A 12236-nucleotide genomic window follows, 5' to 3' on the forward strand; every position below is an offset into this window, starting at 1 on the left:
TGCGCATGCGCAGACGCTCAAAATTACGTCACACGCATGTGCGGAAGCGGCGAAACATGAACTGCGCAGGTGCAGGCACACTGTCATGTCTTACGTTCTTTTCAGGATGTGAACGGGGCTTCGGAACGGATCCTGTTCTCATCCCGAGGTACCACTGTAATTGGCAAACTTTATGTAAAAGCAGCTTCGTAATAAACTTACTTTGCTTAGAAGAGGAAGTCATTTCAGCTGCTGAATAAGCAGAATTTAGATAGGATAGATCCACCACAGATGGCTGCTTTTGTTCATTTGATTGGCACATATGCAAAATAAAATTCAAAATCTGGAGATACTCTCTGGTTTGCTTTTGTGAGATGGCTACCTCCAACCCCCGAAGTTTGAGGACATTTCCGTGCCACTCCCTGCTCTTAAATGTAGCTGGCAATTTGCTCCTAGCCTTGAGATGAGGATGCCTCAGAAAGGAACTCCAGCTATGATAGCAGCTGCATGCAAAGTGGAATTATCTGCATGACTTCATTTTACCGCTTGGCAAAGCCGGTCAGTCTTCATTCAGATTTTGGGCAGCAATATCTGTACTGAATCAGCAGTGCTCTCTGCAGCCGTTTTCCAAGAATTATTTCCCAACTAACAGATCTCCTCTTGGCCTGGACCGAGGGGTGTGTGTGAATGTTGGGCTATTAAAGCGGGAAGTTGGAACGTTTGTGGGAATTAGAAGGATGATGCAGTTGATATTGCACCGAAACTAGCGGGAATCACTACTCATCCAGCTGGGGTCCCTCCCCCCCACAACTGGGAAAGCACTGGTTGATTTTCTTTTCTTTTCATTTTTTTAAAAGAACCCTTTTGTATTTATATAATAGCAATTTTCTTAAGAGAAGCGCCAAAGAATTTGACAACATTTTAGTTCTTCCACGTGGTTAGGAAGCTGAAGATAAAATTTCCACTTTTACAGAGGGGCTGGAGGTGAAATAAAGATGCAAATATACAGCTTTGGCTCTAGCAAGCTAAAAAGAAAGTTCAGTCACACAAATGCTCTGCATTTCCAGGCACAGGAAAACCCAAATTGCTGTTTGCGCTGATCTAGTGGTAAAAATAGGGTTTTCCTGGGGAAAGTAGTGGCTGTGGGGGTGGGGGGGTGGTGCTCCGGCACGGACAGGGAAAGACCTATGTCTAGAAAGTGCAGGGCATAAAGGGTAAGTGTGGAGAAGCCCAGACTCAAAACACCAGACCTGTAAGAATTTCCCAGTGTGATTAACTGATGGAAGTGTTAATTATTATTCTGCATATGCTGTGATCTATGGCAACAAATACACATATATAAAATCTTTGTAATAAGGCCACCTGCTGTAACAGAAATGACCAACATATGGAATGCAAGATTGCATATTCTAAAACTGAACAAATCAAAATTATGTCATTGTAAAATATTGAGTAAGGTAAAGGTAAAGGGACCCCTGACCGTTAGGTCCAGTCGGGGTTGCGGCGCTCATCTCACTTTATTAGCCGAGGGAGCCGGCGTACAGCTTCCGGGTCATGTGGCCAGCATGACTAAGCCGCTTCTGGAGAACCAGAGCAGCGCACGGAAACACCGTTTATCTTCCCGACGGAGCGGTACCTATTTATCTACCTGCACTTTGTGCTTTTGAACTGCCAGGTTGGCAGGAGCAGAGACCGAGCAACGGGAGCTCACCCCGTCGCGGGGATTCGAAGCACCGACTTTCCGATCGGCAAGCCCTAGGCTCTGTGGTTTAGACCACAGCGCCACCCGTGTCCCAATATATTGAGTACATTTTATGAAAAACCATGCAACACCCTTCATCTGTGCAGCTTTAGCCTTTACTGTATTTTGGTGACTAGGAACGTAGGAATCTGCTTTATATTGTCTCAGGCCATTGTTCCATCGTAGCATGGTTTTGCCTACCCTGACTGGCAGAGGCCTCTTGCAGGCTTGCCTGGAGATACTGCAGACTGATTCAGGGATGTTTTGCAGGTGCTCTGCCACTGAGCTGCTGCTCTAACACCTAAAAATAAAGTAAGATTCCAGTCCTCATGGTCATGAAAAAAGGGCTGAATTAAATAGCAACATAGGAAGCTGCTTTATACTGAGGCCAGTGATACATCTAGCTCTGTATTGTCTACATGTGTAATATTTACAGATAGGTAGCCGTGTTGGTCTGCCATAGTCAAAATAAAAAAATTCCTTCCAGTAGCACCTTAAAGACCAACTAAGTTAGTTCTTGGTATGAGCTTTCGTGTGCATGCACACTTCTTCAGATACACTGAAACAGAAGTTGCCAGATCCTTCTATATAGTGAGAAGGTGGGGAGGGGTATTACTCAGAAGGGTGGTGGGAATTGCACACCAGCATGCACACGAAAGCTTATACCAAGAACTAACTTAGTTGGTCTTTAAGGTGCTACAGGAAGGAATTTTTTTATTTTGACTATGTGTAATATTGTTCTTCTGGGAAGACTAGAGAAGGACAGTTTTCTGTTCCCATTTCCCCCCACACTCCCAAGCACCTTGATAAGCACTGGTTGGAAACTTAAGACTGGAGAGAACTGACAAGTGAGCCATTGATCTGTTCCAGGGATGGAGATCAAGGGGCCAAATGTAGCCCTCCAGATATCTCTATCTGGGCTGCAGGACTCTTCCTAGACCAGGGGTCAGCAAATTTTTCAGCAGGGGGCCAGTCCACTGTCCCTCAGACCTTATGGGGGGCTGGACTATATCTTTTTTGAGGGGGGATGAACGAATTCCAATGCCCCACAAATAACCCAGAGATGCATTTTAAATAAAAGCACACATTCTACTCATGTAAAAACACCAGGCAGGCCCCACAAATAACCCAGAGATGCATTTGAAATAAAAAGACACATTCTAAACATGTGAAAACACATTGATTCTTGGACCATCTGTGGGTCGGATTGAGAAGGCATTGGGCCGGATCCAGCCCCCGCGCCTTAGTTTGCATACCCATGTTCTAGACCCAAATTTTCAGTGGTGCTGCTTTTGAGTGATTTTTCCAGGCTGGAATATGTCCTTGAACTCTGATGCTGCACCTTCACTTACAGGATGGAAGGTGGAGAGAAAAATGTTTGTGTCTTTTACGATTTTTACACCTCTTGCTCCAACCTACTATTGCTGCTGGCTCTGCCCACCACAGGCAGGCAGCCCTGAACAGGTTGCCCATGTGGGAATGAGGCTCCCAGACTGAAGAAGGATCCCTTCTCCATGTATATTCACATGAACAGTGGAATGTGGAATTATTCAGCTCAACTGAAAATAAGTTGCCATTTCCATAGTTTTCAGAAGGCAAACTGACTTTAAATTCATGGTCTTGTGCCGTGCGGCTTTGTGCCAGGGCTGGATCCATGCTTGGGATCTAGCAGTTAGCCCCCTACCAGAATGAACCTCTTGTTCCTCTCAGCTGCTGCTGCCGCCACCACCACACATTGACTCATTTGTGCATAGTAAAGATAAAGGACCCCTGACCATTAGGTCCAGTCGTAACCGACTCTGGGGTTGTGGCGCTCATCTCGCTTTATTGGCCAAGGGAGCCGGCATACAGCTTCCGGGTCATGTGGCCAGCATGACTAAGGCACTTCTGGCGAACCAGAGCAGCGCACGGAAATGCCGTTTACCTTCCTGCCGGAGCGGTACCTATTTATCTACTTGCATTTTGACATGCTTTCGAACTGCTAGGTTGGCAGGAGCAATGGGAGCTCACCCCGTCGCGGGGATTCGAACCGCTGACCTTCTGATCGGAAAGTCCTAGGCTCTGTGGTTTAACCCACAGTGCCACCCGCGTCCCTCATTTGTGCATTACACCTGCCCAAAGCAGGAATGAGCAAGCAGCTATGCCCAGTTTAAGGAGTATGTCTAAGGCAATCTACAAAGGAAAAGATACATTAGAAAGAGAAAGAGTTCATTCTTCCCTGTTGGAGGCAATGTGTCTCTGAATATGTGTTGCTGGGAACTGCAGGAGAGGACAGCCACTGTTGTGCTCAAGTTCTGCTTGTGGGCTTCCCAGAGGCAGCCATAGCCTGGCCACTGTGAGAACAGGGGGTTTTGCAATATGGGCTCTGTTTATCTTCTTAGCCCCAATAATATTCACACTGAATTACTGTGATGTTGGGACCCCCGAAGCTCAGGTTATTTTAATCTGTTTTAGTATTTTAACCTTTTGTATTGTTGTGGGTTTGTGGGGCGGGAGAATTGAGACCCTTCTAACCCCTGGATCCAGCAAGTGTTGAAATATAAGCTCCGCTAGCTTCCTGAAGAGGTGATCAACTGAGCAATGGGCCATTTAGAAAACAATGGAAAGGGACTCAGTGCAATATGGCAAATGGTTGGGGCCCCCTCCCTCAACAGACAAAGCCAGAGTTTGAAGTAGAATTTTGCAGTGATGTAACCAAGAAGCACTCACTGGAAGGACAGATCCTGAAGCTGAGGCCACCTCATGAGAAGAGAAGACTCCCTGGAAAAGACCCTGATGCTGGGAAAGATGGAGGGCACAAGGAGAAGGGGACGACAGAGGACGAGATGGTTGGAGAGTGTTCTCGAAGCTACCAGCATGAGTCTGACCAAACTGCGGGAGGCAGTGGAAGACAGGAGTGACTGGCGTGCTCTGGTCCATGGGGTCATGAAGAGTCGGACACGACTAAATGACTAAACAACAACAAACCAAGAAGCAAAGAAGCAAGCTGGAATGACAGAGACGCAGAGCAATGGTTGATTTCTATTTGAGTCCAAGGCTGCAGCTATGGGAGAAACAAGACCCTTTGGGGGCATTGATGCTGTGAGCTCCTCCCCTGTAGGCTCAGGTTGTGTATATGTTTAAATACTGTAAACCATATATCATAAAGACACCACAGTCTCTGCTGTGCCTTATTCATGAAGGCCACTTGAACCCTGGGGAAGCACTTGGAACTCCTGGAATCTCACACCTCTTAGAGACTGAGGTGGCGTGCAACAGTATGTTTTAAAGTCCAGTTGTATTTTCCCCCTTGATTTTATTGTTTTATCTTTTCGTTAACTACTTTTTGTTTTATTTTTACAATCAAGCGATGTATGAATTTTATTACCGTATTTTTCGCTCTATAACACGCACCCGACCATAACACGCACGTAGTTTTTAGAGGAGGAAAATCCGTAGGCATGCCACCCGTAGGCATTTCCTCCATAACACGCACAGACATTTCCCCTTACTTTCTAGGAGGAAAAAAGTGAGTGTTATGGTGCAAAAAATACGGTAAATAAATGTGGCATTGTAGGCCGCCAATCTTTTTTTTGAAAGGGCTAGGTCCCCCTTTGGGGTTCAGAGGGCCCCCTACGTGATGTCAGGACATTGTGCAACATCATGCATGGGTCCCCTCAACCCTCTGGAGAAGGTGGCGCCTCTGCCCACAGATATCTACCGGGGCACCTACCTGGCTCTCAAATCTCCTTTGTACCAATAAATTACTTCTAACTGATGTATGAATTTCTCTTCACTCCCTGATGCTATCAATGGCTTCTAGTCACGATGGCTAAGTCCTGCCTCCGCTGTTGGAGACAGTATGTGTCTGAACACCAGCAGCTGGGAATTGCAAGAGGGGAGAGTGCTTTTGTGCTCAGGTTCTGCTTCCAGGATTGCCAGAGTATCTGGTTGGCCTCTGTAACAACAGGATGCTGGACTAGATGGGCCTTTGGCTTAATCCTGCAGGACTCTGCTTACGTTCCTATGCTGAGCTGCAGGGAGACATCTTCCAGGAAGTAGAAGCAGGCTGGAGGCAGGGAAGACCTAAAGAGCGATTGGGAGGAGCTTGAAATAACTGTGCAGAAGGGATCATGCCGCTTGGATGGACAGATAGTGCAGGGACTGTAAAATATGATTTACAGCTACAGATGTTTTCAAATCAAAACTCCAAATCCAGCCCTTCTGGAGAAATCAAGATGTGGTTTCTGTAACTGTGGCCTCTTCATTTTGTAGACCAGAGCCAAAGAAATGGTGGTCATCCCTACTCCCTAGTCATTTCTTTATATGTCTAGTAGAGCCTTTGCTAACCTAGTGCTCTCCAGATGTTTTAGACTACAACTCCCAACAGCCCCAGCCAGTACATGAGAGTTGTAATTCCAAAACATCTGTAGGACACCAGCTTGGAGGAGGCTGGTCTAGTGCTTGCGTTGAGCTTCTCCTGCTAGGCTGGATCTGCACAATTTCAATGCCTTGTGAATAGGGGTGGATGTATCAGATTGTGTCAGTAAGTCTGCTCTTTCCTGTGTTTCTGCATTAATCTGCATTTTTATTTTTCTAAAAAAAGATACAAAAACTAATATTTTCAAACCAATTTGTACTCATTTGTTGCAAAGGTAAAGGTAAAGGAACCCCTGACCGTTAGGTCCAGTCGTGACCGACTCTGGGGTTGCGGCGCTCATCTCGCTTTATTGGCCGAGGGAGCCGGCGTACAGCTTCCGGGTCATGTGGCCAGCATGACTAAGCCGCTTCTGGTGAACCAGAGCAGCACACGGAAACGCCGTTTACCTTCCCACCGGAGCGGTACCTATTTATCTACTTGCACTTTGACATGCTTTCAAACTGCTAGGTTGGCAGGAGCAGGGACCGAGCAACGGGCGCTCACCCCATCACGGGGATTTGAACAGCCAACCTTCTGACTGGCAAGCCCTAGGCTCTGTGGTTTAACCCACAGCACCACCCGCGTCCCCATTTGTTGCAAAGTAGCTATTTAAATCACAGTTGGGTGAAGTTACCCCATGAGAAATTGTAGTTCTCTTGTTAATTAATGAACTCTATGGTAGAAGGTAGATCAAAACCTCTGTCAGGTTCTGTATTGTCCAACAAGCCCACTAACACGTGGTTGATGAAGGCCTGGGACATGGCTGTGCCCGATCGTAATCCAAATGGCATAACTAAGTACTCAAAGGTCCCATATCTGGTATTAAAAGGCATCTTCCACTCACCACTTTGTCTCACACGTATTAGGTTGTACGCCCCTCTCAGGTCCAGCTTGGTGAAAATTTTCACCAATCTCAACCTCTCCAGCAGGTCACCAATATGGGGCATGGGGTACCGGCTGGGAACCATGAGGCTATTGGTTTTTCTATGGTCCACTATGAGCCTTTTCTCCAGGGTGTCCTTTTTGTTCACAAAGGCCCTGGTGCCTTAGTAGGTTGAATGAACCCCGTTCCAAATTCTTCTGCAAAAACTGCCTCAAATCAGCTAGTTCCACTTCTGACATGGAATATAGGTGACTGGTGGGTATCTTGGCCCCCGGCACCATGTTTATTTTGCAATCATAAGAACATGTCCCTGTAGGCCTTATACTTTGGGGATATAGAACTCTCCTCTCCTGTGAGTTTCCCCCATACCCCTGCCCCCTTAGCTCCTGCCTCTATAGGCACTTTGAGCCCCAGGCAGTATGCTTGGCAGTACGCCAAAGCAAACATTAAAGAACACTGCCCCCATGCTATAACTGGCTCATGCTTCATGAGCCACATCATTCCCAAGACCAGTGGGTAAGTGGATAACTTGGTGACATGAAACCTCACCGTCTCCTTGTGGCCAGACCAGTTCCACCCCCACTGGCTGCGTGACATAGGCAACGTCCCCCCCTACCAATGGTTGCCCATCAATATTTTGTACCTCTAATGGGGCATCTAGTGGCTGTGTGCCTAGCTTCTGCTGTTCCACAAGGTCTGAATCTAAAAAGTCCAGAGAAGCCCTGGAATCTACTCAGCCCTGTATTTGTACCTTGCAGCTGCCTGGGAGTTGTAGCATCACTGGTAGAGCTATCCCTGCAACTGCTGATTCTATCTGAGGCCCTTTTGCTGACTTGCCTCCCAGCCCCTGGCCTCTAAGGGAGCTGGGATCTGCCGTTTCCCGTCGGTGCCTCTTTGGGTTTGGGCCTTCCCTCTACTCTGGCCCCCGACAGGGATCCCCCTGCCTTCCTGCTTGGACACTGTCTTGCCAAATGCCCAGATTGACCACACGCAAAGTATAAACATCACATGACTGTTTTCGTTGTCAGTTTCTCTGTCTTTGCTTTCCTGCCCCCCAACATGCTTTTTAAATTTTAATGTTTTGCTGTTGTTTTAATGGGGACAGCACACCCTTCCTCCCTTTCTCAGAGTGAGGCATTGTGGACTAGGTAGCTCTTGCATGCTCTCTTAAAATTGATTTGCAAAACTTATTAAAGTAATTTTTAACTGACTTTAAACAATTTCCACCTGCCACAGCAAAGTAGCGGTGATGAAGGCACATTTTGAGGCCACCTTTCTTGGTGGAAGGGCCATAGCTCAGTGGTAAGAGTATGTACTTGGACCCTGAAGAGCTGTTGCAAGTCTGTGTAGCCAGTACTCAGCTAGATGGACCAATAGTCTGATTTGGTATAAGGCAAATTGTGCAAAAGGGGTGGAGCCATGCAAAGGGCCACTACAGAAGACTGAGAAGTCCACTATCTCCAAGTGAAAGGCATTGGCAAAAAATAGTACGACTTCTGGGTTGCTTCACCTGACACCAATCTGTGCTCTTGCCTAGAAGATTGCAGAATCACAGAATCACAGAACTGTAGGGTTAGAAGGGACCCCAAGGCTGATTAGAGCGTGTCCAGATGAGGTGCGGGCCTCCCGGGTGACATCATCATTTTGTCCCTTGGCACGGAAATATTCCCAGGGGAGCTGAAGGAGGCAGTGGTGCATCCGCTCTTAAAGAAAACATCATTAGATCCTTTAGATCTAACCAATTCCCACCCAGTTTCGAACCTGTCGTACCTGGGTAAGGTAAATGAGAGAGCGGTTGCTGAACAGCTTGGTCGGTTTCTGGATGAAACATCAGCCCTGGATCCATTTCAGTCCGACTTTCGCCCTGGTCACAGGGCCGAGATGGCTCTGGTCACTCTAACAGATGACCTCTATTGGCAGCTGGATTAAGGTGGGTTGGGGCTGCTGATCCTTCTAGATCTGTCAGCAGCCTTCAACAGGGTTGATAATGAATTTCTGGACCACTGCCTTGCCGATGTGGGTATTCAGGGCATAGTCCTACAATGGCTGTGCTCTTTCCTTTCAAATCGGGGCAGAGGGTGGCTCTAGGGGAGGAATTGTCACCGCGCCACTCCTTGGAGTGCCGCAGGGTACAATCCTCTCCCTGATGCTTTTTAACATCTTGATGCGCCCTCTTGCCCAGAGTTTCGGTCTGAGTTGCTATCAGTATCCTGATTACACCCAACTTTGTTTGTTGATGGATGGCCATCCTGACTCTGCCCCTGACACACTGACCAGGTGCTTGGAAGCTGTGGCTGGATGGTTGCGTGGGAGCCAGTTGAAGTTAAATCCTTCGAAGACAGAGGTCCTTTGGCTGGGTCGGGACGACATGGGGTTGGGGGCGCCAACTCCCATCTCTTGCGGAGGGTGCAATTAGTGTCAGCGCCTTCTGTCAAGAGTTTGGGTGTAATCTTTGATGCCTTCGTTTCCATGGAGACGCAGGTTACAGCTACAACAAAGGTGGCGTTTTTCCATCTCTTCCGTGATAAACAGTTGGTTCCATACCTCTCTCACCATGATCTTGCCACTGTGATCCATGTGACGGTCACCTCCAGGCTTGATTATTGTAATTCATTCTATGTGGAGTTGCCCTTGAGACTGACCCAGAAACTCCAGTGAGTGCAGAATGCTGCGAGACTCCTTATGGGGTCCTCGCCGTGGGATCACATTCATCCAGTACTATACCAGCTGCACTGGCTCCTGGTGGAGTACAGGATCAGGTTTAAGGTGCTGGTTTAAAGCCCTATACGACCTAGGACCCTCGTACCTATGGGGCCGCCTCACCTGGTGTGCCCCACGGAGGACCTTATGGTCTACAAATAATAACAACTTGGAGGTCCCGGGCCTCAAGGAGATTTGACTGGCTTTGACCAGAGCCAAGGCCTTTTCGGCCGTGGGCCCGACCTGGTGGAATGCTCTGCCAAAAGAGACCAGGGCCCTGCAGGATCTGACATCTTTCCGCAGGGCATACAAGACGGAGTTGTTCTGCCAGCCTTTGGTCGGGGTCCAGTCTGACTCCCCCTCTCTCCTTACAAGAACTTGTATGAAAGTGGCCCACTCGACTTTTCTCACACGCTCATATAAGATCAGTACAAACAGTTAGGCTGGTGAGCATTTAAAATCCCCAACCCTAATCTGTGGGTTGCCATCTGATTGGACGTCACTGATTCTGATTTGATTTTAGGATGTATTTTAATTGATTGCCTGATTTTATGTTAATATGTTACATATTTGATGTTAGCCGCTCTCAGCCCGGTTTTGGCCGGGGAGGGCAGGGTATAAAAAAAATTTATCATCATCATCATCATCATCTATCCCAACTCCCTGCAGTGCAGGAAGCACAGCTAATCATAGCAGAGGTCACCCCTGTCCTGAATTTACTGTACAGAACAAAGCTTCTAGGTTGGAGAGGCGAAGGGTAAGGCAATGGGGAGGACAGCATGGTGCAAACATTCTGGCAGGAGTGCTGAATTGGCTCTGCCCGTGCATTTGCACTGCAGTACCCTCTTCGCTGCCTCAGCCCACCCTCTCTCAGCCAAGGTGTAGTTTTCTTAAGTGAGTGGCAACCCCAGTACAGTGGTGCCCCGCAAGACGAATGCCTCGCAAGACGGAAAACTTGCTAGACGAAAGAGTTTTCCGTTTTGGAGGTGCTTGGCAAAACAAATCTCCTATGGGCTTGCTTCGCAAGACGACAATGTCTTGCGAGTTCCTCCTGGTTTTTTCCCCTCCCCCCCTTTTTCTAAGCTGCTAAGCCGCTTATCAGCTGATCCGATCAGCAGATAAGCTGCTAAAAGCAGCTAAAAGCCACTAATAGCGCTAAGCCGCTTATCAGCTGATCCGATCAGCAGATAAGCCTCTAAAAGCCTCTAAAAGCCACTAATAGCGCTAAGCCGCTTATCAGCTGATCCGATCAGCAGATAAGCCTCTAAAAGCCTCTAAAAGCCACTAATAGCGCTAAGCCGCTTATCAGCTGATCCGATCAGCAGATAAGCCTCTATAAGCCTCTATAAGCCTCTAAAAGCCGCTAATAGCGCTAATCCGCTAATCCGTCAATGGGCTTGCTTCGCAAGACGAAAAAACCGCTAGACGAAGAGAATCACAGAACGGATTCTTTTCGTCTTGCAAGGCACCTCTGTATTTATCCATCTCTGTTTCTCTATTTTTCTCCTACTTCTTCTCCCTTTGATCTGCTTCACTTGCTTAAGTAGAAGAAACCAAACTAAACAGCACAACAGATATGGTGATGCTATTTGTCCACCTCTGGTCGTGACCCATCAGTTGAAGAATAGCATTCAAGGAAAAATGTTTTCTTTGCTACAGTCTTGTTGAGCTGCAGTGCACAAGCAAGAGCCTTGCCAAAGTTGTGCTAAGTTTCATTCTGTGTTTCAGGGCCAAAAAGGTGATCCTGGACTATCTCCTGGAAAAGCATGGAATGGTCAGAAGGTAAAACTGCATTTATAATTTACTAGGTGCAAGTGCCCAGCATTGCTCTGGTGTCCTAAGAAAACAAAACATACTGAGATTTACAAAATCTCCTCTAGGACTGTTGAGATCTGGAGTCCAGCTAAACCTGGATGGAAACAGGTTGACAGAAGGCTCTGCTAGAGACCCAGAAAGGAGAAGTTGGTGGCAACATCAAATAATGGCTAGCTAGTATGCCAACATTTATGGACCCCCTGCTTAAACAATTATTTTGGGTTGGGCATGGGGTGGAATTCTCCTGGAAATCTCTTGGCTTGGTTTACAGTTACCTCTGCATGCAGAATTCTTCCTTCTCATCCTACCACCATTATGGTTACATCTGCACCATACATTTATAGTGAAACTTATCCCACTTTAACAGCCATGGCTTATCCACAGTTCCCCAAAGAATCCTAGGAACTGTAGTGTAGAGAAAGCAATTACGGCTCTGTGCAGAGGTGGATTTAGGGGAGGGTGACTGGTTCCCCTGCACTGGGGGCTGAGCCAAGGGGAGTGTTGCAGGGCTTCGCAACTATAACGTGTATGCGCAGAATGGAAGATGTGAGGCAGCGGTGCCCTGTGCAAGGCCCTGCAACACTCCCCTTGGCTCGGCCCCAGAGCAGGGGAAATTTGAAAGATCAGAGTCCATCCCTGCTCTGTGAGGGATCTCCTAGCATTGCCTTACAACCAGGAGAACTAGGCACTTAATGTTGTACAAGTCGGATTAGAAAACT

General features: G+C 47.5%; 1 protein-coding gene across 5 annotated transcripts in view; it reads left to right on the plus strand.

The window, feature by feature from the left end:
- Positions 1-12236, plus strand: part of COL27A1 (collagen type XXVII alpha 1 chain) — a 255431-nt gene that overhangs the window by 50620 nt on the left and 192575 nt on the right. For all 5 annotated transcript variants that reach the window (XM_081179610.1, XM_081179608.1, XM_081179609.1 and 2 more), the window contains one exon: positions 11431-11484. In XM_081179610.1, the coding sequence (XP_081035736.1) occupies positions 11431-11484 (54 nt within the window). The remainder of the gene's footprint in view (positions 1-11430; positions 11485-12236) is intronic.

The sequence above is a fragment of the Podarcis bocagei genome, assembly GCF_964188305.1.
Source record: "Podarcis bocagei genome assembly, chromosome: Z".
Taxonomy (NCBI): Eukaryota; Metazoa; Chordata; class Lepidosauria; order Squamata; family Lacertidae; genus Podarcis; species Podarcis bocagei.